The following is a 26,246-nucleotide window of genomic DNA, read 5'->3' on the forward strand; positions in this document are numbered from 1 at the left end:
CGGTTCTCACTCTCGTCGGTGGGCAGGGCGTCTGCACGTTGACGTCGCGGATCTGCCAGTTTACGTCGCAAGAGATATAGCATGCTTATTGGCCGATAGCCGGATGAGATGCACTTTTTGCCACCGGGTGCCGCCACTTGCCCGCGCCGCACTCCTCAGTCTGCTAAATTTACACGGTAGCCGCACTCGCGCATGCGAATCACAGCGGGAGAGCGACGCGTTTCATGACGCGCGCTGACGTAACTTTTTACCCCCGTGCCATTCCTCCCTGTCTAGATTCCAGTGCGCTCGTCGGCACGAGAAAAGAGAGAAAGCGCTGAGAGCGTGCGCCAAACCCCCGTAACTCCGCTGATTCGTGACGGATTCGAGAAATTTTTGCGGCAATCGATTCGGGAGGCAGTAAACTCCGATACTAAGGTCATTAGATCATTACTTGGAAAAGTTGTTCATGACCCCTTTAACACCGACGTCTTATCATGCCTTTGCTAAGATGGCGATCACGGCCGCCATCTTTTGGGAGGCACGGATCCACTCATGATCGATGCATATATTATTTTCACTCCAGCAATTCTTTTTAAGCCTCCTTGGCCTTGGTACATCTATATAGTACAACCTTGTCTATCCATCAAAATACGAACGCGTACGCGAAAGAATTTTGATAAGACATATGTACAGTCAACCACAAAAGTTTACGGACCACGCGAGCGCGTGGCCAAGAGCCTCGTCGAGACATTTCCGCTACGTAAGCGGCGATTGACAAGTTCTCGCCCACTTCCCTTCAGTTACTGCGAGCTGTGCAATAACACCCCCCCCCCCTTCCGCAACCGAATTAAGGAACCCCAAAGAAGGTCCTTGGATCCGCCCCTGTCGACAACAGCACTGCACCCAAGACGCATACTTATTCGATAGCCTGGCTATTTTCCCACTGGTCACGAATATTTTCCACCTTTCACTTTTTAACGCAACGCGCTCTGATCGGCAAGTGTCTCGAGAGCAGTCTATCAGCAAAACTGTTATCAATCGCAATCATTCTCACAAAGTGATATCTACTCAACGGCACACCGTTCGAAGCACGCCGCGTTAGCTTTAATTCTGGTCTCAAAGTAGAAGTGTGACGCTCATACCGCAGATAAGCGCTTTGCGTGAAACAAACGAACTGCGCGGCAGTAGAAAACTGATACACCAGTGAATAACAAAAAGACCCGTTTCCGGCCCAGCGCTGCGGTCGACGGTAAACGGCGCACCGCCAGGTGGCGCGGACAGACACTTTGGCACGCGATCGCGTGGTCCGCAAGGTTTTGTGCCGACTGTACGTCGTCTTCAAAGAGATATATGTGTACATATCTATGTATGCTTTATTTTCTGAATATGTAAATTCTTGGCTGACTTAGCAGACGCTTAATGAACTTTTATTTTTTTTATTCTTTACTTCTGTTTACCTTTATGAATATAGTTTCCGTCCTGGCGGCAAAGGTTCCAGAGTAATCCAGCCGGTCTTAAAAACACAACAAATATTGTATATCGCGAAAGTACTTTCATAATGAATACATCTTCGTTTTAATTAAGTCTGACTGCAAATTAATGAGTACAAATTCAAAGTGAGCTTGAACATGACAACACTCCTGTTGTGTTGCTTACCGATATGTAAACATTCATTCTTCTCTTCAAACATTTTCGTCCGTTGGTAAAAAAAAAAAAAGGCAGGCAGTTGATCGAGCCGCAAAATTTTATTGTCAGCCTGTTCGTTCAAATACACTACACAGAGTGGGTTACACTTGTGTGACCTTGTGTTGCAAAATAAGGGGTAGAACACTTGCACAAAGCCGAAGCGGAGAGAGGTGGCAGGGCCGTGTGCAGAGACGAACATACGGAGACACAGGGTGGCAACACTCGACGTATGATATGTTCACTGAGACAAAATGACCACACAAACTGCCCTTGCAACAAGCCCTACGATGCTGCTGGCCTCCAACCAAACACATGCACGCACACACGCACTTCCGGTCAGGGGAGAAGGGGGGCATGCAGAGAGGCACTAACGCTGGACAACCTGTACAAAAAGATGCCTAGGCCTTAGCTGCTGGAAAGCTTGGCTCGTTGGTGGTACAACACCTCAAGGTTCGAGAAAAGAAAACACGGAACTGGCGCTACAGAAACTGCAACCGGAAGAAGAGCGGAGAACGCAAGCGGTACGCCACCTACCCGAGGATTCCCGTTTGCCCACGCTCCGGCTACTCAGATTCCAATTAAAACAACCCAAAACAAGTACACAACATCCATAATCTGTTCTCTGACAGAGACAGCTAGCTAAGCTGCCTTGACAGTGTCAATCACTCCTGTCGGCTCAATAAATTTCGCATCTTTCACAACACAAAGTGAAGGAAGGAAATTCTTTTAAGTAGACACGCACGCTTTACAAATAAATTATTTAAACGCTGTTTTTGTGACCCTCTTTCTCAGCTGCAGTTCTTAAAATCCTTGCGTTGGTGGCGGCTACCAAGCCTCAATCCTATGCTTGAGCACACCTCGGTGCTGCAGTGAAGTGGAGACTGCGGACAAAAAGTTCATTTGCACACACACACACGAGCTGCCAACACATTGCTAGAAATTTGCTAGATGCCAAGTGCAGTTTCCACTCCGCTGCTTCACGAGTTTGTCCTAGAGCACATTTAGTGCTGCCTTTTGGGAAGAAGTGTCTCAAGCTAGGTGCCTGGCATCGTGTTGTTGACATAAATCCCACCCCTCTCGTAAGTGGTACAACAACCACCCCAGTCTACCTGCTCCCACTGTCATCTGCTCCCCTCCCGGGCCACGTCCCTTTAGCGCCAGCCTTGCTCTCGGACTTTAAGACGCCTAAGCGGCCGCAACGGAGCCTATGTACAGAAAGAGAGAGGGGCATGGTGTGTTGTATTCAGTTGGCCTCAAAGTACTTGTAGGTGGGGTTTTCGTAGCCGTTGACCTGCATGGCCGTCAGATGGCGTTCCTCCGGAGAGGCTGTGGGTCCTCCTCCCACCTGCAATAGAAGGCAGCAAACACATCAACTAGGTAGCCTCGTCAATTCCAGTGTTTGGGAAGTCCTATGCACAGAGCAGAAAGGTAACAAAGCAGGCACTCTGTATGTGCAGGCAAACTGCTCTCTGCAGACAGAAAAAGGATGCTTTCAATGTGTGCAGGTGGGCGTCTTATGAAGGCAATGGAAAATAAAGCCTATGAAAAAATATGAAAGGAATCCCTCTCAGTGTGCTTTGCAGCCCACATAGACGCTACCTTCATGAAAATGTTGAGCTACATGTGCTGTGAAAAAATTAAAATGATAATTTCTAAAAACCATGCCACAGAAGCTCATAATCAGAATACAGGAGGGAAATCTGGTACAGTCGAACCATGTTTATTAGAACTCCAATGGGATAGAAAACCTGCTTGAATTAACCAAAGTTCAAACTAGCAAGGGTCCCTGTGATTAGTGGTATAGCACACAATACAGTGGAACTCCGCTATGCATCACCCGCTGCATTCCCAGGTGCCAGGTTTTCCCTGCTGTTGACTAATTTTTGGCCAGTTCCAGCACAGCTCCCATAGGATGCCGTGCATTGGGTAACTCACTGTAATGTAAAAAATACGGGACTGTTCCAGTATGATACGTCGTGAACTAGCATTCTGAACTGGCTTGAGTGGCCGTGGGAGAAGCCATCTTCACTTTTCACGCAGCTTGGCCTGGCTTAACTACGCAATTAGCTGTACATTGTCAGCCATGACATGTTTTCGACACCTGGCAACAAAAGCATAGGCGCCCCAAGATCTGTATTTCCTATTATAAAGATGGCAGCTATGATTGTTAGCAAATGTATGGCCTCCAAGTTTGGCTTTGGTTGTCATGTTGGCGTGGACTCGTCGTTATCTATGCTTGCTGCAGTCTTCTTGCGCTGTCTTTAGTTTTAGTCATGGTAGTTGTGCAAGTCTGCACTTATTTCTTTCATGCTTGCAACTGCTGGTGCCAACGGAATCACATACAATGATTACGTTTCTATTAGGCTCTTGTGAACAGTAAACTTTTGGTTCGAAGCAAATTCAAAGCGAACAGTGATTTGGTTGAATAATTTCGAATCGAATTCGAATATTATATATCGCATATTATACAGAAAAATGATTATATTTGTCATGACCTAACTAACCTGCACAATATTTTTCAAAAATTGAAACACGGCATGCACAAATGTCATTCTATTTGGTTCAAAGGAAGTGGAAGCAACTTTGAATAGTAGCAGGATTTGACTTTTGGTAGAATGCAAGTGATAACCTGTAAAATATGTTACGCTTTAAAATTTACTATACTTGGAGCAAATGAGCTGGTATACCAAGCTTTTAAACTTAAAAAATTATGAATCGATGTGAGAGTAATATGTTCATTCAACCTTGAAGTGGAACTTTGCGGCAGTGCGGATTTTGCCTGGATAATAGGTGTATCCCGGCATAACACCCCTCCACTGCAGTGAAACAACCTTTACAGGGGGAGGGGTGTTACATGCGGGCCAATATACACCTATTTGTTCATTTTGGATACTTTGAAATTTCCAATAATTTAAATTCGAATCGAAGCAAATTCGAATACTGTAATATTCGTTCAAATATTCGAAGTGCTCGAATATTCGCACAAGCCCAGTTTCTATCAATGACGCCACTCTTGCCTCCGCAGTTCAATCCGGCGATGAGATCGTAGCCGAGTGTGCCGATGCACGCAGGAGTGCTGAAGTTTAGAAGGAAGGGCCATTTTGCGCCCATGGGAGAAGGAAAAGGACCGCGTCCATGCAAGCACGTGAGATGTCACATAGCGGCACATTAAGTGAGGCCGCATGATTTCCACCAGCTGCTTCAAACATGGTGCCGACCAGTGTACACATAGCGGGCACATGGTTATGGGTCTGCGAAGCTGCAGCGGCTAGTGATGCATCGAACCCTGGGATTCGGCTTGGAATTACACGAGAAGTAGGCTGTGTGGACAGAGAATAATATTCAAATTAACCGTGGCATGTGTTTCAGGTTTGAATCAAGGAGAGCTTTCCCCATTCAAATACATATTACTTTGCCGGGACCAATGGACCAGTTCAAGTTATCTGTTAGTTTGAAGTATGAGACTTCGAATTAAAGAAGTTGAACTTTATTAATGCCTACGAACCACGCAATGTTTCACCAATATAGGCATAAGGGGTAATACTTGCTTCACTTATGGGAGGCTCACCTTCACTACTTTAAGTCAATGAATAGATAAGAATGCGAGAGATGGCAGAGACACTTTTACATTGAAAGTAAACCCTACAGCCCAGACATACCTGTACAAACCCACGAGCATGGGGCGAGCGTTGGCGTCTGAGCAGCACAGCCCCAACGAGCAATGCGGTGAGTAGTGCAACTCCAGCGAAGGCAAGTGTGATATAGACGCTGCCGCTCCACTTGAGCCTGCCCAACGCATCGGCATGCGAGGGCCGCCGAAGTGTGTACGCGGGTTCGGCATGCTGCAGTAGTTGGCTCTGGGCATGTGCCGGTCGAGCAGTCGGTGCCGCAGGGGCCATTGGTGCAACCGGGGGTGCTGGAGTGCTGCTGCTGGCTGGCAAAATGCTCTCGTCTTCCACAGACTCGGAGTCCTCTGCAATGAGCCACAATGACAAAGCTCCATCAATAAGATGTGTGCCTTTTGGAACAATGTGCCATTCACCCCTGTGAATGAAAGAAGGGGAATTTTTCTGGGGGGCTCGTTTATGTTAGACACAAGCAAATACAGACAATCAGGCCAGGGAAAGCATCGAGGACGTTAATTGTTGTCTGACTGTAGTGTACTACTTGTGACATAAAGTGAAAGGAATTAAAGTGCCATTAAAGTGGACGAAAAATCACCCTTTCAGTCAGTGGGATCCCTGTGCAGCACACAACTGCTTTTAGGCCTGAATAAAGTGCAGCGCCCATATGATGAAGCGATACTACTGCTCATACAAAAAAAAAGAACGTGCAGCCTTCCCTCCACTGGGACACTTGTAAGTTAACTCAACCAAGAGAATGGAAACAAACTGTTTAAACTGGTTTCTGTTCATGACCATACAAAACATGCTATTGTGACTGTCTCACATTCACATTTCATATATTTACCCATTAATTTAACAGGACTCTAGTGCGAGTCAGGTGGTTTAATATCTTGAGCAAGTTTTTCCCAGGGCGAAATAGATGAAGCAAACTTTTCAACGCGCAACACTCCCCTTTTCGAGCATTACACAGTACCACTTACAACTTTTTTACAACAAAACAATGAATACAACTAAAATGAATGAAAGTCTCCTTGAAATCTACGTAGATCAAGGAGAATGCTTACAATCGTGTAAATATGGTAGTTGCAGAGGCCATCGGCTCCAAAACAGCAGGAATTGCATTTCGATGGAGCAGCACTGGTTTCCGCTCAGTAGCAGATTGCTTTACAAGCACAAATACACACATTGGGAAAAGCCAGTTGAGTTGTCCACCCTGCCACCCTGGCCATTACCTGTTATAGTTTTGAAGTGCTCTTGGGTATGACCACTTAGTGCTATCACATGGTCACAGTTTTATTGCCGAATTTTTTCCGTGCTTGGCAAGAAGAACGAGAAAGTTTTGTAAAGTAGAGCCCGACTATATCGAACCCGTTTACATCGAATTATCCTGTATATCGAACAACTTCTGAACGCGGTATAGTTACAGTGAGAATATACAGCGAAAATTACGGTTACATCGAACAAGAATAGTAGCGACTCCCAATATATCGAAAGTCAAGCGGGGCAAAAGTGCCCCCGGAAGTCGGCTTTCCCTCGTAGCAGCGGAGAAACTGGCGCTTTTCCACACCGTTCACTCCAAAAGTGGTTTAACCCGGCAACGCATGACCCGCTCTCCCTACCGTGAACGCGCCACGTCAGTCGAGCCGCCGTCACCCCCCTGCAAAAGATGATCCTGACCCGCCCGCAGAGCTTGCTGAGACAGCCAATCAGGGCCTCTTGTACTCTCGTCGTGCGAGCATGTGGGTCGTGTGAGTTATCTCCCTGCATTTCTCGTTCGTTGTGCTTTGCACCGTGCGCCTGTGCTGTGATGGCTGGCGTGAAGCGGCAGAATTTGCCTTTTGCCGTGAAGCTCGAAATTATAAATCGAGTCGAACATGGTGAGAAGAAGTCGGATGTCGCGGCAGCATACAAGATTCCGAGGAGCACTCTCAGTACGATGTTGGATCTCAGCACGATCTTCATACGGCCGTGTATGAAGACGTCGAGGCAGCTGTGTACAAATGGTTCGTCGACGTTCGGCCGCGCAACCTCCCCATGCCCGGCCCCATGATCGAACAAAAAGCAAAGGACATGGCTTTTCTCCTTGGCAGGAAGGATTTTGAAGGTGGCTTCAGTTGGCCACAGCGGTTATTGGCGAAAGCCGAGCTGTGGACTTCAACAGTGTGAAAAAATGAATGCAAGAAAACTGGCCCGACATTACAACAAGATATGAACCCCGGGATATCTTGAACGCCGATGAAACCGCTCTGTTTTGGCAAATGCTTCCAAATAGGACACTTATGTGTCGGGGTGACAAGTCTCACGGCAGCAAAGTGAACAAGGCCCGTGTATCCGTGCTGTTCGCAACCAATTTGGATGGATCAAAAAAGCTTCAGCCCCTAGTTATAAGGCAAAAGCAAGTCGCCGTGGTGCCTTCGGAATGCACTGTCACTTCCAGTGACCTACTGGTCAAACACAAAGGCGTGGATGACTGGGGAGCTTTTCAGCAAGTGGCTGTCATCGTGGAACGATGATTTGATAAGCGAAGGTCGCAAAGTGTGCTTGCTTGTGGACAATTGTTCATCGCACCACTGCAGTGCGAGTTTCAGCAACATTGAGCTGCGTTTTTTGCCTCCAAATACCATGTCAGTTCTGCAACCCCTAGATCAAGGCGTAATACGCTCGCTGAAAGCCGGCTATCGGAAACGCCTGGTAGAGAGATTGCTGCTAAACCTTTGTGTCGGCAGGGAGCTCAAGACTGACTTGCTCGGTGCCCTTTCTATGCAGAGTGGATCCCGGGCAGCCGTTACAAACGAAACCATCCGAAAGTGCTTCAGACGTGCCGGCTTCCATGTGCCTGGTGATGACTCTGAAAATTCTGATGAGTGCAACGAAGCCATTGCCGGTGTTGCCGAAGTTTGGAGTGAGCTGTCGAAATTTCTGGAAGCTGTTGACGGATCAACGGTCGACGAGTTTGCGAGTGCAGATGATGATGTCGCGATCACGTGTGAGCTCGAAAACGAAAACTACGTTGCCGACATCGTACTGAGCACAACTGAAAGCGGGCACAATGACCAAAGCAACAACGATCCTTTGCCCACATCCTCAGAGGTGATTGGTGCTCTCGCACTAGTTCGGCGCTTCTGTGCAAATGTGGAAGGTTGCGGCCTCGCCTGCTCCGACTCTTTAGAGCATGTTACCAGACAACAAATTACCAAACCTAAGAATGTAACAGTGTTAACTAAAGTAGGGCATTTCTTGCTGATAGAAGCATGTAATGAATACATGCTAAAAAAATCCAGCCAGCTCCACTTCGCAAACGCTGTCAAAACAGCAAAGCTGATGCCACTCCTTCACCAGGCTATCGCACTTCTATGTTTTTCAAATTTTCCCTTCATTGGTGCTTAGCTTCGGACTCTCTTGCGCGAACGTCGTGGTTGGCTCGGTGACGACATGCCCGTTCCCATGTCAGCTCTTGCTGACACTCACATCGCGTGGCAGCTTCTTCCTCGAGAGCAGTCTTGCCCCCCGCCCCCATCGAAAAAAAATTCCTGGCTACGGGCCTGCTACTGCATATAACGAGGTTTTCTTCACGTTAGATGTGACTGTATAGCAAGCCTCAGCTGTATGACACTCGTTAAAGTCCCTCTGAGTGAAGAGTCTGGTTCAAGCATGGCCCAAAAGAGGGCGCTGTCGTACCGGCTGTGGTCGGGGGTGGTGGTGGGGGTGGCAGCAGGGGCTCGCTGCTGGTGGCGCCCCGCAGTGTGCTCCACAGCTGGCCAAGGCGACTCCTGAGCGATTGGGGCAGCATGTCCAAGCTCTGGTTGGCCAGGCGGTCCAGTGAAGTCAGGTGGGCACGCACTTCCTCGGCATCCCCTCCGTGCTGCCGGTACGAGTGCAGCGTGTGGCTGCGGTCCTTCTCGAGGGCACGCAAGAGCCTCTCCAGGCAACGCTCCACACGCTTGGTCTGCGTGCAAGAGGACCACATGGGTAACGCCAATCATGAAACCAAACTTAGGTATGCTTGACTGTGGCACAAAATACATTTCGTAAAAGGGGGATAGAAAAGAGAAGAAATAGAAGTGTTCTCTTTTCTATCCCCCTTTTCACGGAATGTATACTGTGCCACAGTCAAGCATACCTAAACAATCTAAGCATAAACTCGCCCCAAAAGAGGTCCTTTTTGTATGAAATAAAACCTCTATTCACTGTTATTTCTAATGTACAGTGACCATACGAGCTGACCTTGCCTCCAGTGATACTGATGGAGTGAGGTAAAATAAGCTACATTTGCATGAATACAACACAAGGTCTCGTACTACTGATGATTCAAGAGACTGACATATGAGAAAGCAGAGGCTGCAAACTGCACTGATTACCTTGAAGGATTTCACTTTCAGCAAGTGCTGATGGCAAAGCCTGCACTGCAGCACATACCCATTACTACAATAAAGCACAGCATGACACACCACGTCACAGAAAAGTGAAAGTAATTCCCAAGGTGGTTAACTGAGGCTTCGCATGTCTTGCTGCTGAGGAAAATGCATTCTGCAGATATGAACTATGATAGCAGGTAACGCCATGAAGTCTGTAGACAAGGTTTCTTGAAACAGCGGACCATTCTTTCAGCTTTGTCCTACTGCCCCCTCATTTTCTTCTCTCCATTCTCTGCACACACGAATCCTATCGATGCATGCAGAGTCAGTTTTTACCAGAGATACAAAACTGAGAAAAGGAAAAGAGGCTCACGTTATGCTCACGGCATGTCTTAAACGAGTACTGACAAAAATTTGAAGGTGAGATAACTTGCGAGATAGACTTATGTGGACACAAACAAAATCAAAATGTCAATGGCTAATATAGCCTAGAATATACAGAAAATCAATTTTAAAGTGACTGCCATGCAAGTGCACACGAAACTGAGTACCTCGTGACATCGACATCAACTGGGTTTGTATGTAAACAACCAACAACCGCCCACATCACAAGTTTGTGTTGGCTGCCATGCTCCTCCACTTACGCCACCTGAAATAAGAGCACATGAATGAAGCGCATCGGACCATTGCCTCACCCTTGGTGGCTTCTCCTGCAGTGCATGGTGGTAGCAATCAAGGGCTGCCTTCTTGCGTCGGTTGAGGGTAGTGAGCACCCGCTGCCGGTGCATCGCTGCCAGGCGGTGCCGCTCAGCTGACCCTTCGGCTTCCAACGCCTGAACCGTCTTCTGGAATCGTGCGCTCATCTTGCGTCGGAACTCCTCGGCGCCCTTCGGGTCTCGTGTCTTCATTGCCTGGTAATGCTGCTCCAATTCGCTCCACTCTCGCATCACCCGCGTCACCTGTGTCAGCCGTACAGAATGAATTGCGCTATGTTGTCTCACAGCTACACAGTGGAGCACAGAATGCACAGTCAATGAAAGCCCAATATTGGGCCACAGCAGACTTTTGCAACTTCTTGCCTGTCCTTAGTTAAATAAAGAGATTGTTCCAAGATCAGTGCAGTATCTGTGATGCTTAGGGGCATAGCCAGGCATATAGGAAACACAGTGTCACCATCAGTAGTGTATGCCCTAGCAAGAAAAGGATTCCTGGCTTTGCCACTGCTCTGCTGCGAATATTATCATTGTTATAAAAATATCGCTCCGGTGCATACGTCCTTTATTTAACAAGTAAGGATGCTCACTGCTAAGGCATCTGATGCTGTTCATGAGCAAAGCTGACGAAGCACACATGAAACCAGATAGTTCCGAGCCACTGACCTGTGCCCGGTGGCTCTCCTGGAGGCTGTGCTGTGCCGCACGGAATGCTGCATGCTCGTGTCGGCTGTCGTAACGACTAAGGTACTGCTCCACTGGTCCCTCTGTGGTTGTCGTAGTTGTGGTGGTTGTAGTGGTCGTGGTTTCATCATCATCATCGTCCTCATCACTGTAGTCGTCGTCGTAGTCATCCTCACTAGAAGTATCCTTACCTGCAAAACAGCGCGATATTTCAGCATAGGTGCACTGCATATGCGATGACAACTTAAGAAAAACAAAATGCAGACTGGCGCTCAGCTTTCCAGCTCAAAATTAGTTTTACATTTTGTTTCTATCTTAGAATAGAAAATTCAGCGAGTTGGTATTGATTCATACTTAGGACTGTGCAGTGCTCACAAAAAGGGACAAGGGACAGAAGAAGTACACAGGACAAGTGCTGACTCTCAAGTGAATTTTTATTCCGAAAAACAAAAGAAAATTCATAATCGAGTCACGTGACTTGCATAATCGAGTCATGTGACTTGCACTCCAGACGAAAAATGAAAAGTACATACATGGCTGTTGCCCCTTAACATAGCATGCGCACAACGACATGTAAGTCACATTGCCGCACGTGCTGACCAAAAACTTGTATTCACTATTTCAAAGCTTTATCGATGGCTGGCTAACGCATCTTTCGTAGCTTCTTTTAATGTGGAAGGCCTCGATAATTTCTCGGGCAAGCTGCTTTTTGTGCCTGGAAAGAACCAGGGTATGAATAAAGTGCGGGGTACACCCACACTCCCGACAATGACCTGCTAAATGAGAATGCGTGTCTTGTACTAATGAACGCTTGTGTTCTCCCAAACGAACATTCATGCACCTTCCACTCTGTCCTATATAAGATCTACCGCACGACAACAGGATCTGATACACGATTCCCACCTCGCAGTCAACAAACTTGGGCATTTGTTTAGTACCATATTCGCTGTTCGTTTCTTTCGACCCACTCGGCTGTGCGCACCTATTCACGCGGGCGCACATGCCGGACAACTTGTTTGGGGAGGAAAAGACGACGTCCACTCCGTAGCGCTTAGCGACATTTTTTAGGCCATGTGACAGCTTGTGCTGGTAGGGTAAAACAGTGCATCTTTTTAGCTTACGGCTGCTTTCAGTTTGTGCAGTCTCTTGCTGCACTGACTTCTTGGCGCTCATCAATTTTTCGCACGCCATTGCGATCGCGACATCCGGGAACCCTGCTCTCCTTAATCTAGCCACTTGTTTGTCGAAACTATGGCGGAGACCGTGCACACATGTTCTTTCTAGGGCAGAGCGGATGCACGAGAGTGCTATCCCCTGTTTGATAAGCTTGGAATGGCTAGAGCTGAAATCAAGCAACGGTTTCATGGTTCCTGGGAAGTATCGCCAACAAACATGAGTGGGTAAAAATTTCATTTTTAGGTATAGACACTGAATAGACTCTTCTTTCATCAATTCAACCGTAACTTGAATTGGCTTCCTGATATTAGTGCAAATGCCAAATCCGTTAAAAATAACACAATTGTTGGGATTTTATGTCCCAGAACAACGACATGATAATGAGGAACGCTGTAGGGGAGTGCTCCAAAAATTTTGGCCACCTAGGGGCTGTTTAACATACACCTCAATCTAAGTACACAAATCTCAAGCATTTCACCTCCATCGAAAGGTGCCCGCTGTGGCCAGGATCTGATCCTGCGACCTTCGGGTCAGTAGTCAAGGCTATGAAAAATAACCCCTGCACTTTTGCCCTCATGTGTACACAACTACTCAAGAAAGTGGACACAGGGATAGTCACAGCTGTCACTCAACAACAATAAGGACAACCTGAATCACATAGAGGTTGTTGGTGTGCCTCCCTCTTGCAACAAAAATGGCATCTTGTTGGCCTTACATTTTCAATGGGAATGCAAAATTCACTGCTAATTTACCTTTCATCTGTATTTATGTTATTCCATAATAAAGTACAGCAGTAATTCATTTCACCACCCTTTATTTCGATCCCCAGCCTGTCTTTTCTGAATGGCCAATACTGAGCATATCAGTAGTTCCCATTATATTCTCCTTGCATGTTGCTAAGAGTGCTGCAATGCAGCATTGACACAGTGGAGCATACACACCTTGCGAGTCCCTGTCGGACGATGGCGACGAGGCAGGCGGGCAGCAGACAAACTCCACCCCGGAGAAGATGTCAACACCGCAAGGCAGCAGCATGGCGAAGCTGCGCAGGCGCATGGCGCGTCCACGGCAGCTCTGCGCTGCTGTGCGGTTCCATTCGTCAAAGCTCTGGCACACACTCTGGTTGTGTATGTGGTCAAAGAGGCAGTGCTCGGGCACCAGCAAGGCATCGCTCTGGAAGTCACCCTCGAGGCACCTGTAGGGCTTCACCCAGTGCACACTGCCCTCACCACTGGAGCAGCGCTGGCCTGCCTTGCACCAGCCATCGAGGCGGTAGTAGCGACTCGACTCAACTATGTTGCGGATGTCGCGCTTGGGGTACACCTGCAAGGTTAACTCCTAGTTAACTGCAAGGACATTTCCCTCGGGCTAAATTGGTAACAAGTGGGTCGCATGCTCTGCTACTCAAGCAATCTAGGCATAGCTGTAGGGCTGGCCTCGTTTTTTCGTTGCGTGCCTTTATCACCTATGTAGATAAGTTGTGCGCTAGGCAACTGGCACACGCGACAAGTCCCTTAATTGTTATTGTTTCCAAGATTTATCACTGTGCTTTATTTTGGAGGTGATGCCAAGGAGACACGCATTCCAAGTAATCCATCACTTCTGGTCAGCAGTAATGGAAGTATTATTATTCATTATTAATATTATTTTCAGTTTTGTCGATTCAAAACTGGAAACATCTACTCTAGTGAGCCTTTCATTACACACCTACCCACAGTGGGGCCACTTGTGTGACGTAACTTGCCTTCCAATGCACGCAAATTAGCTGACCTTTCATTCGTTTGTCCACAACTACAATTTGCTTCACCTGTGTGGTCGCCTCATCAAGACCATCTAATGTTAGAAAGTGTTTAAAACAAGGTTACCCGGTTTATTTCTCGCAATTATGGCTGTCATGAAAGTGTAACCCAAATAAAGCTGGACATCTCACTCCTGAAACTAGATACGTGCCAGACCCTCCCCTTGTTATGTCTTTTCCATCGATATGTATACAATGGCACGGTACACTTACTGCCACTTTACACACACAAACACACGTCAAGGCACCTTCATAACAAATTTAGCCTGATGAGCGTTTTTGGTAAATCAGAACTGTTCAATTCATCTGCTTTTCCACGTGTCATTGCCCTATGGAACAGCCTTCCCAATGATATCGCTGCATTATCTTACTGAGTTAATTTTCACAAAAAACTGCACATACTGTATGACTAATAATACCGTATAATGAAGTGTAATTTTGGAACTTTTAGCATTTGTATTGTGCTCATGCTTTAGTGCTCCGGTTTCTTTTTAAGTGTCCTGGCATAATTTTATTTTCTTGTATACTTTTGTTTATTGCTTGTATACCATGTTGATATGTACTTATGTCACTTGCTTTGCTTGTTTTTTTTTCCCCTTCATTGCATTTTCTGAATGTAACCCCATTACTCAGTGTCCTTTAATGGACTTGTAAGGTACAATAAACAGACAAAGAAAGAAAGAAAGAAAGAAAGAAAGAAAGAGAAGAAAGAAAGAAAGAAACGACCTTGTCTGAACATATTCAGATACATGCAAACATAGTGGCACCACTGTTAGATGGTGCTGCACATGCCATGTACACTGCATTTTGGTGGTCGCCATATGATGTTTGCTACACTGCTTCAAAGTTAATCGCATCAATGTCGACAGTCATCCTAAGATGGTACCCATAACTGGACATTCCGTATTGCAATTGTTTTAACAGATCAGTTGGGCCACAATCTGTTTCACCTGGTAAAGGCTCACCAACCTTTCGGCAGTACTCGAGGATGCTGAGCTTCTCTCGGGTGCAGACTGCCTTAGGGTCAGGGTCCGAGACCCATCGCTGATTTTCACTCAGGTACTGGTTGCTGAGCCGCCCGTGGCCACACAACAGAGCCACCATGGGCTGGAAGTGGCCCACATCCGGCTCCACACTCGAGCCAGATGCTGCTGCTGACGCCGATGCCTGACAAGAGAGGAGAGTGCAATGAGCACCTGTCTAGTGCATCACCGAAAGCACTAATCTTATACTGATAGGTCTGTCACTACACAATTTGAATAGAATACACATTCAAATGCTCCTTCCAAAGTGCCACTGACCGTATTTGTCAGTACACATTACACACACAGATCTCTCTGTATATGGGGGAGTGAAATGAAGAGCTGCAAGAATTCATACCAAAATATTTACTACAGAAGGCTACACCAGTGGTAGCTGTAGAACTCTACTGTAGAGAACTACCATGCTTTTTGATAGTACATGAGACACACAGGCTGCGAATCGAGCTTTTGTTGCGTCAGCTTTAATAGTTGTTCAGAGTTTACCCAGTACAGTGAACTCAAGCATGGCAAGCACAATGCTAGAAGGTTGTAGTGTGCCCGTACCTCACAGGAGTACGGCCACTAGCGTGGGTTCGGACTTAGCGAGCCACAGGGCCGCGTTTGCCGTCGCCTCGCGTGAACTAGCGCGCCGCTGCACGCGTACGTTCGAGCGCAAAGGTGCCGAGCGCAACACGGCAAGTACACAGTACTGCTCTCGAGATCCGCAACAGTTTATTGCCTGCGGCAACACCACAAAACGCCGTACAACGCCCGCTCCCAAAGGCGGCGGGAGAAGCAAACAGGCTTCACCACGCCACGGGCGAAAATACAACACAAAGGGTGCCGCTAGCACGTCTCCGCGGGCAAAAAGGGCTCACGGCGACACGCCGCTGAGAGAAAACGGGTCCCTCGCGTCTATGCTGCGTACTCTTACGATCTGCGACCACAGGGCCCGATCACTCGAGTGAGGGCAAACTCCGCTCGCGTTGGGTTCGATAGGTACGTCTTCGGCGTAGTAAGACCACGCGCGAATGCACCGCACCGCTCTTCGGCCTAGCGTTCGGAAAAGGACAACGTAAGGTAAGCGCTCGCCGCTGGCGCAAGGCACCGTTAGCGAGTTCCGTCCAAGCGAGCCCAAAAGAGGAGCCGACGGACGGGAAGAGAAAATACGTGCTTACCCTACGAGGTCCAGAGAGGGTCTCCCCCTTCCGCCGCACGAAACGTCTCGCGAGACGCGAACTCGAGCGCAGCGCCCTCCGTCGAGGTCCGGCGCCGGGAGAGAGGAGGTTAACGTCACTCCCCGCTCGTCCAGCGCCGTAAGACGGCGGAGGAGAGGAACGGCATGATCGGACGTGGGGATGGCAGAAATAGGCGAAAACCAGCGCAATGGCGACGGGCAAGCCTCAATCCCCACAAGGTAAAATTTAACCTGAAATCTTCTAGAGTTCTCTTGAGTTTGAAAGAGTTTTTTGTGTTCATATCCATCAGAGACCTATGGAGGCTGCAGCACAGTGCGAAAAAAAAAATGCAAGAAGTAATATTTTTAATTGTTGCAAGCAGAGATTGAGTGGTACATCAAAACTGAAACTAAGTATGCCATGAACACAAAAAAAAAGGGCAAAATGGCATATCTTCAATGAAACCAATCATACATCAAGTCTTCACCCCAGGATCTACTGTAAGGCTCCTTTTGTTTTTAATGTACATTAACGATTTGCCTTAGTTCCTTTCACACTCAAAGTATGCAGACGATACTACTAGGTGCTATCTTTGCCACAGCTCTGACCATAATGTTTTAATGTCTAACTTAGACAGATTTAGATACCCTCGTGCAGTGGTGTACTAAAAAAAGTTATCAATTAGCCTTTAAATTGTCATTCATACTTTTTCATTTACCAAGTGAAAAAACCATGCTTCACTGTCTTTTCATTAATGACCTGATTCTTACTAGATCCAATTATGTTATCTTTTTTAGTGCCATACTTAACAGAAGACTATGATTCCACAGTCACATTTCATCAATTGGCATAAGAATATCTTTTAATGTATGTGCACCCGTTAAAGGGGCCCTGCAACACAAATTACGTGCGTCATTTTCACTGTTTCTTCTGTTATGGTCAGAGCTCTTTAAAGCCAGGTGCTACTTCCATCTCCATGTACCAGCAACTTTATGTTATGCCTTTATACACAGCCACATAAACTACTGCATCACATTGTGGGGCTACATGTGCCCTGTTCACCTCTTTCCCCTAAATGAATTCCAGTAATAGGCCAGTCACATTATTACATTTGTTCCATGGTTGTTACGCCTTTGCCCATTTTCTGCCCTTTTTTATTCGTCTCAATATTTTGCCTTTGTCTAGCCTTTATTTTTATAATACAGACATAGTGCTTTTTTTTTTTTCAATTTATATGTGTTCTGGCTCTAGACATCTTCCCTCAACACATGCTGTCTCACTACAATTGAACTCACTTTTCCACTCATTGCAACTTGTTCTTGCCTAAATTCCATACTTACCGTATTTTCCGGTGTATAAGTCGCACCTTTGTATAAGACGCACCCCCTACTTTTTACGACTTTTACGACGTTTGAATTCTTCGTTTAAGAACAAACAATTCAAACAGTACAATGGGGCATGCGACAGTGGTGGCTTTTATTGCGGCCGTAATCTCCGTGGTCGCCGCGCTGCTTGAACAGCAAGTAGCTCACATCTAAGATCGCAGCCGCTTCATTGTTACAAAAAAATTAGATATATTTTTACGAATGCTCTCGAGCTCTGTTTATCGTACTCATAAATTAAATATAAACAAATTGGTCTCGCAGAATCACGTGACTTTTTGCGTATATAAGACGCACCGTTGTATAAGACGCACCAGCGAAAATCTAGGAAAAAAGGTGCGTCTTATACACCGGAAAATACGGTATTATGGCAGATCCACTTTGCTTTATTCATCATCATCATTACAGAATAGTTGAGACACACACATAAAATCCGTAACTTCTCTGCAAATGTTTGGATGAAACCTGAAATAATTTGTTTTCAAATGATTAATTCCACCGAGTTGTCAATGTGACTAACTCATAGTTGAATGCAGTTACATATATACTTAAAGGGACATTAAAGAGAAACAATTAATCGGTTTAGATAGATAAATTGTGCTCTGAGAACTCTAATGTCGTTAATTTTGCCATCATAGGTTTATTAATAGAGGAGAAAATCAAGTTCAAAGTTTCATTTTTAAATTTTGCGCCAAAATCTCCCCACGTGATGTCACGGATTTCAATGTGCATTTATCGTATCTTGGCGCCATTGGCTCAACGAAATTACCCCAAACCTGGTATGTTAAGTCTATGGTCCCCTCAGAGGACAATGTGCTTCATTTTTACTGGTAAGGGAACTACGTAGTCCCTAGTAGGCGCGGTCAAAACATGTGACGTCACGGCAAATGGTGCGGAAACTTCAAGGTGGCGTCGCCACCCACATTTTGTTTTTACGCATTTTCTCACTTACTAAGCGTCTTGCAGCAAGCGTGGTATTTTTAGTATCCTGAAAGAGTACTTTACTAATATGAGAAAAATCTAGAGCTGTGCCAATAGCAAAATTTTGGGTGCGAAGCGAATTCGAATATTGAAGTTCGAATATTTTTCGAATATTTTTCTAATACTTCAAAGCGAAATTGCAGAAAGAAAAGTTGGAGAGGATTCCTAAGCACATTCTTATGAGATAGCAACATGAAAACTCATCGTTTCTTTTTGCTAGGTTGATGAAGCGCTGGCGGGGTGGTGTTTCATAGTTGTTTTATCAAGAATGAGGCAATGTAGAGGCCGAATTGTATTTAAGTACATGATTTGGTGCAACCAAAGTGTTGCCGACAACACTTTACACGTGATAGGCAAAGATGCCATTTTCTCAGCCTCTCCTCCTCTTTCAACTTCTGTGGAAGCCCAACTGATATGGCCGACAAGGGTGTGCTCCCTTCAAGTTCGGAGTTCCAAATCTGCCTCGTAGACGTCGATATATAAGAACATCTGAAATTTTGGATGCTAAAAACCTTCGGTGACTGATTTTTCGGACTTCCTGCCCAAATTTTAAGTCCAAAACAGCATTAATTGAGCCCCCACTTCTGCCACATCTTTCATCTCCATGTTGGAACCAGCGTTTTCTTCAGTTAATACATTTGCGACCATAGCGGAGCTTGAAAGGCAGCTTTGCCGCAATACAGGGGTGTGATGAGGTGAAGCCTATTGAAAATCTGGGGACCACTTCCAATCGGACGTTGACTGTCTCTTGGCCAAGTTCAACCATAACGGAGCTTGAAAGGCAGCTTTGCCGCAATACGAGAGTGTAATGAGGTGAAGCATATTAAAATCTGAAGGGGTCACTTTCAATTGGACGTTGACTGTATTTGTCTTTGGGAAATTCGAATTGTTCGAATAGTAAAATTCCAGTGCGAATCGAATCGAATAGCAAGTACTATTCGAAAAATATTTGAAATTTCGAATATTCGCACACCCCTAGAAAAATCATTTTGCTCTTAAGTGTCCCTTTAATTGTAATGTGTTCTCTACATTCCTTGCTTTGCTCCTTTGCTCTTTCAGTTTCTGCACAGCAGATTTTGCCAGCAGTGATTACATCTTGGTACCTGCTTCTGTATGTGTACAACTGCATAAAATTTCCATTTTATGTAACAGGCTTGGATATGAACCCGGTCTGGATTAATTTGCAAAATGACACTGACACTCAGATTGGTGGATTACGATTTGAGTTGCAATTAATGTACTGCAAGTTGCAATTAATTAGAGTACATTACCATTTCCCAATCTCAAAAAGCACCATTCTTGCCGCGAGAAGACGCTAGGTAAACTAGCAAATGTGCAGAAAGAAAATGCAGGTGGCGACGCCTCATTGAAGTTCCCGCTCCAATTGCCGTGACAGCAAATATTTTGACAGCATTGACTAAAGCGCACATATTTCTCATTGTGGCCCAAACACATAAACACCCCTTGAAATCCCTGTCACGCTGAAGTTCACAAGCGGAGATTTTCGTGCTAAATTTCAATATGTAGCTCTGACCTTCATTTTTTCTTCTATTAATAAATATGTGATAGCAAAATTAACGATGGTAGAATTCTCAAAGAATAATTGATCAGTGTGAACTGACTCACTGCTTCACTTTAGTGTCCCTTTATGATTTTAATGATATTTCATAGCTCTGAAGATGAAGAAATTGCCACTCGGGAGCATCGCAGTGGAGAGGAGCAAACTTATGCAGCAGATGCCCTACGTTAACCATCCTTCAGCAAAAAGTAAAGTAGCAGTAATCCTTGAGTTGATCTTTATGTTTGCACTTTTAGATCATAGAACATCTTTAGGAAAAAAAATTGTTCTAAACTGCTTTCCCAGACTTAGATTCCAGGTGGTTTTAAGAGTGGTAGTTTGACAGAAACAAGATAAGTCACTTTTAAAGTTCCTAAATATTTGACACGGCGACAACACAAAAAACAACGAAGATTTTCAAGTGATAAATCTTTTACAGAAACTACACTGTGTTTTTTTTTAAAGGTGACTGCCCTTATTCTGCCCTATAAATTGCCTAGAAGGCTATTTAGTCAAAAGCAATAAATACCTGCCCCTCTATTATATTTGAAATGACAATGCTTCTTAGCTGCCACTAACTAGAAGTGCTCAACATTATGAACATAACTATCTTCCTGCTTGAGCCAAGGTAATGAAATTAAAGTTCTCATGACAAGAATATGGCTTCACAAAATAATTGAATAACATCAGCTTGCCTGCCAGTTCAAAATTTAACCTTCCAACCTAGCATTCCCTTCTAAGGCATAAAATTGACATACTGCAATCACGAAAACGTACATGAAAAAAACTTTGCATAGGCGCAAAAGTACTTTGATGCTGCATACCACAGAAAAGTACATAAGCTACACAAAGTAGAATTTTCGGTTGTGAAGACAGCACAAAAAGCTCAACCCTTAATGTTTTATAAATGATGGAGTTTGTAGCAAGAAAACTGGCTTTCAGAGGCATCAAAAATTATTTTAAAAATGTTAACATAATACAAAATATTAAAACTAATGTTCTATCAGCATAAACCACACACAAGTTAGCCAATAGGTACTAATGAATTCAATAGGTCAAGCTTTTATGCACATGAATGTATTTGATAGTAATAAACTGCAACAACTCTGACAATTTCATGTATACAAAGGTCCATTACATTTAAACATGCAATGAAATGTGACAAAAATGATTCCACACTAATCAGTCCATCAAATTTCTGCTGATAGGAGCAAAGAGACCACTATATCTCCTGCAGTAGCCATTGGATCCGTGGGAAAAAGAAAAACCCGAATATTTTTGTACTTGGTAAAATGCTCACAATTGTTAAAGTGTTCTGTGATAAAAGCTATCAATGTACTCCAAGGAATAAGATTTTACGTTATACGGCATACTTTGCGATTAGAAAACAAATGTTTCACTAAATTCAACTAGTGTGAGTGGCTCTCATAGCAGTTATATTTACAAAAATTCCCTTTCTGTCTATGATTTTAGAGGTTCATATTTTCAAAGTAGGGGTGTGCGAATATTCGAAACTTCGAATATTGTATTCGAATAGTTCGGCATTCAATTTAATTTGCAAGGCACTTTTACTATTTGGAATATTCGAACACCCATAACACATCGGCCTAAAGAATGACATACCTGTGCTAAATTTCGGAAAAGTTAATGCACAAATAGACAAATTAGATTCGGTTCACACATACCCTTCCACCCCCCAGTGCACCTTTGCAAATGTGCCAATATTCATGTGTAGTGGTCAGAGCGGGGCATTGTGCATGAGGCCGAGCGCATTATTGCAGTAGAGTGCCAAAATTATACTGCACAAATAAGGAGCTATAGCAAAACTAAGAAGAAATGTCTACAAATAAGTAAAGCAAGCATTATTCTGGTTATCCTCATCTGAAGCACCTGCAATGAACATCATGCCAATCAGTTGCCATTGCTCCTCCCAGTTGAGAAAGCATGCTTTGAGGAATGAACTATGACGATAAGATTAATATATCAGCACTAGTGTGTGGCTGTCTTCGTTCTCTGGAGGAAGGATGACATGAACAACGGTGTCGCTGCTTCCTGGAAATACTAAGCAGTTGTCCATCCTTCATGACAACCTTAAATAACTGCATATCTTATACTGTTAAGCAACAGAGTTGTACAATGCATATATTTCTTGTATATTACTAAAACAAGCTTATTTTTTATGCCTGGTTGGTAAAACCCTTCTTTCTTTCATTTTTTTTGCAGAAGGCAGTAGTTGCACTATTCGTACCCGAAAATATTCAATTCAGACTTCACATTCATCATTTGATTCTGCTTCAAAGTTGAAAATCTGATACTCGCACACCCCTACTTCCAGACGCAAGGGGAAAAAGAAAGACATTAAAAAAAGATTAAGGCAGCTTCACATTAGGGGTGCCAAGCCTGAAGGAAGTGTGAGGCTGGGCGGCCTTCTTTGTTTCTCTTTATTTTTCTCTTTCTTCCAGTGTCCTTTTTCTCTCACCTCTCTGTTCTTTCTAAATATTTTTTGTCTCTATTTATTTCTATTTCTTTCTCTCTCTCTCTCTCTATGTATTTCTTTGTCTTTCTCGCTCTTGTCCTTCCTTCTCGATCTATTTCTTGCTTCCTCTTTCTGTCTTTCTTCCCTTTCTCTCTATTTTTCTTTTCTTTCTACGCTATGATTTACTCTCCTCCTTACCCTCACTTCCGTTTCCCACAATCTTGCTATACTATACTATACAAGGCTATGCTATGCTCTGCTACCATGCCTGGATAGCAGAGTTGTTAGGATGCTTGCATTCGGATTGTGGGTACGTGGGTTCGAATCCCGCCTCGCGAAGAAATTTTTTTTCGCCAAGAATTTCTTTCTTTCTCTGTACACATTCTCTCACCCATCAGCGTTATTCCATCTGGTGCCGGAGAAATCGGTGAATGTGTTTTGGGAGTGAAGCAGAAGATGAAGAGGAGGACTGAGAGGAAGAAGAGGCTGAAGAGAGCGCGTGCCAATTCATGATGATGATAGTATCTGTTGTGGTTCATAGCTTGCATAGTAACTATTCTAATCCTAAATGTTGAATAACTACCAGCAAATCAGGTGGGACTCGTATTAGATAAAAAGGACTGAGGAGTGCAGTGATACTCCAACCACCCAGCCATGCAAACACTCAAAAGAGCAGGAAAATGCGCAATTATTTGCAGATTTAGCTGAAGCTAACTTCCCTTCCTTCTGTCTAGCTTTGCTAATCATAGGTACCGATTTTTCCAGATTCGAAGTGACCGCAATGAAAATTCCCTAAAGAGTACGATAGTTAATGACAATAGCCCCTTCCATGTTTAGTATGGGGCACCATGGGCTCGGACTGAGGCCTGCTACTAGTTCTTGACAATAGCCCCTTCCATGTTTAGTATAGGGCACCATGGGCTCGGACTGAGGCCTGCTACTAGTTCTTGACAATAGCCCCTTCCATGTTTAGTATAGGGCACCATGGGCTTGGATTGAGGCCTGCTAATGTAAGCAGCTACACTACACTAGCATTATAGTTTTATAGATTGGAGAATCTCGCAATCTGTAAAAAATGTTCTTCCCCTGCTTTTCTTGAGTACAAAAATTCAGCCTAAAGATCAACGCTGTAATTTATTAGCCCTTTACACTGAACGAGGTAAATGACAAAATTACAAGCCTAGCAACCTTTGTCCACAATCAAAACTCAGATAGACGGCTTCTTGTTTCTTCTTGCTCACAAATTATATGCTGTCTCACCAAGAAAAAAGAAAGGAGCATCCAAAAAATGTTCTTAAGGCACAGAAATTGAAATAGACAGGTTATGTTAACCTGTTTAGGCATGCCTTTTTATTATGCTATCAGAATCATAGTTTACAAGCTTTTAAGTTAGTAAAGATAGGTGGAGTGCTGCAGGAAGCAACACCTGCAAGTGGAACCAATCAGCATGTGCATGTCTAGAGAATAATTCGTCAATGAAAGCTTTAAGAGCTACAGAGCTGAGATTTTCTTTAAACAAAACCCTCTGAATTCTAAAGACTTTCAATCTAGGTATCAGCTGCAAGCTATTGTAGTCGTACGCCTTACAACTGCAGTTATCCAGCAACTTGTAATTAAGGTACATCCACTACATTACAGAATGAAAACTGATGTGAAATCTTCCAGATGTGCCCCAAAATTTGCTGCTTCTCTTGAATACTAAATACTTTTCCTACGTGCAGCTTTTATTTCTATTGGCTAGAAGTGCAATATGCAAAATTAATTAAAAATAAAGATTACATAAAATATGCAACATTATCAGAATGAGTGGTGCTAACATTCTATTGCTCTTAATACAACTGCCATGGCAAGCGAGCATTGTGCTAATACTTTATTGAATGTACACCTTTCTCAGGCACTACCCAAGGGATTAAAATACAAATTATATTAAGAAAGGCTGGTTTTTTTTTAATGCATAACCTTACTTGCAGGTTTATTTTTTTTCCGTATACAAATTAAAAATTAGAAATGGTACAAAGATGACATTGTCAATAGGATTTTTGTGAGTTACAGTAACATGTTTTATATTTAGCGGTACTTAAGAGCATTAGGCACTTACGTCAACGTCTGAATTTGCTCTACGTCATGTGCTTTAATAACATTTAAGTGTTCGATGAGATTTACTGATGACTGAGGGTGACAAGTACAGTGTAGGGACAAGCAAATAAACCTCTCTATTGCCAATGCCCGCTACTGCAGGGCCTTGATCTCGGATTCAATCGGAACATACTTTGACACGAACGTGTGAGTGCAAAGCACCCTCGACCAGAAATATATGGCAGGGCCAAATAAGTTAGTTTTATGTCTCTGCGAATATATATTATACGAAAGCATCGCGAGGGTGTTTCCCGAGCGAGCAATTCAACACCCACTGTAGGGCGACGCATAATGTATATAATACATTGTTAAGATGCAATCGTGCTGCCTAATTTTCAGGCTCCCTGACTGCGAATGATGCTCCGATCTATGACACTGGAGAGCTTTAAAATCGAGTACTACATTGCACTACGCCGAGCGAGGTTCGAAACTAGTCCTAACTTGGCGTTTCGGTAGGATCCCCGTCTGTCTATCTGACAGTGTTCAGCAGCGAAACTCGGTCACTAATACCTCCTTCTGTCCGATTTCACAAACTCTCTCAGGCATATTACTCCTGTCCCTTTGTAAAGCGTATCAACGAGCTTTACCGCTGCTAATCCGAGCACAATAACGAAGCGAAACGGCATCAATGAGAGAGAAATAAGAAAAGAGGGAGGGCAGGTTGCCAGTAAACGCGTAAGCTCCGAGGCACCTGCAGCTGCGGGTTGCAACCGCGCAACCAACGTCGGCAACAGAAAAGAGCGACTAATGTCCGAGCCAAAAACCTAGGATCTTCGAGACGGGCAGCATAGAGACTACACTAAGGCGAGACCGAGGCGATCGGTCGGCGGCCGCCCCGCCCTGGCGACGACGTTATCGAGCGGGGACCACCTGCGACGCGGAGCCGCACTGCTCGGGAAGTGCCGTCACGGATCGCCCCACCAACGGGCATCGCGCTTCAGAACGGCCGCCCCGCAGCTGAAGCGAGGCTCGCCTTCGGGCTGAACTCGGGCTTGTCGCCGCGACAGATCCGAAACACACGGCGCGCCGCCCGCGCGCGAAGCCTCTCTCGCCTGTCGCCAGTGCGTGCGTCAGGCATGCGGTGAGCGCACTCGGCGCACAATGCTATCGGAACAATACGGTTTATCTGTTATCGATAAGGCGTGTCGGTCCTACCTCGGCGTAGCCGTCGGCTCGACTGCAGCACAGCAGACCGAGGGCAATCCAGAAGAACAGGGCAGCGCCCATCTTGAGTCCGAGTATCGCAGCCGCCGGCGCTGTGTCCGCCATTCCGGCCTGTCGCCTGCGCTTGAGGGGGGGCGAAGGCGAGCGGCGGCCGAATGCAGCGAGCAGCCCCGTGATTGGCCCGCACCCGGTCGACTGCTGCGCTGCTGCGCTGTACGCGGCCTTGCTCACCGCCGACGGCCCACGCGCAGGCGCGTTTTGGCCAAGTAGGGAAAAGGCCCCACCACCACCGCCGCCGCGATTTCGGCGCCGCACCACACCACTGTAGC

General features: G+C 45.2%; 1 protein-coding gene across 1 annotated transcript; it reads right to left on the reverse strand.

Annotated features, from left to right (window-relative positions):
- Positions 1-1,708: 1,708 nt before the first annotated feature.
- Positions 1,709-26,246, reverse strand: LOC119393198 (amyloid-beta-like protein). The gene is made up of 8 exons (XM_037660048.2): positions 25,909-26,246; positions 14,990-15,187; positions 13,164-13,545; positions 11,029-11,237; positions 10,345-10,608; positions 8,973-9,240; positions 5,328-5,641; positions 1,709-3,013 (listed from the first exon to the last, which is right to left on the reverse strand). The coding sequence occupies exons 1-8, from the start codon at positions 26,020-26,022 to the stop codon at positions 2,912-2,914; spliced, it is 1,851 nt and encodes a 616-aa protein (XP_037515976.1). The 5' UTR covers positions 26,023-26,246; the 3' UTR covers positions 1,709-2,911.

The sequence above is a fragment of the Rhipicephalus sanguineus genome, chromosome 5 (genome assembly GCF_013339695.2).
Source record: "Rhipicephalus sanguineus isolate Rsan-2018 chromosome 5, BIME_Rsan_1.4, whole genome shotgun sequence".
In the NCBI taxonomy this organism is placed as follows: domain Eukaryota; kingdom Metazoa; phylum Arthropoda; class Arachnida; order Ixodida; family Ixodidae; genus Rhipicephalus; species Rhipicephalus sanguineus.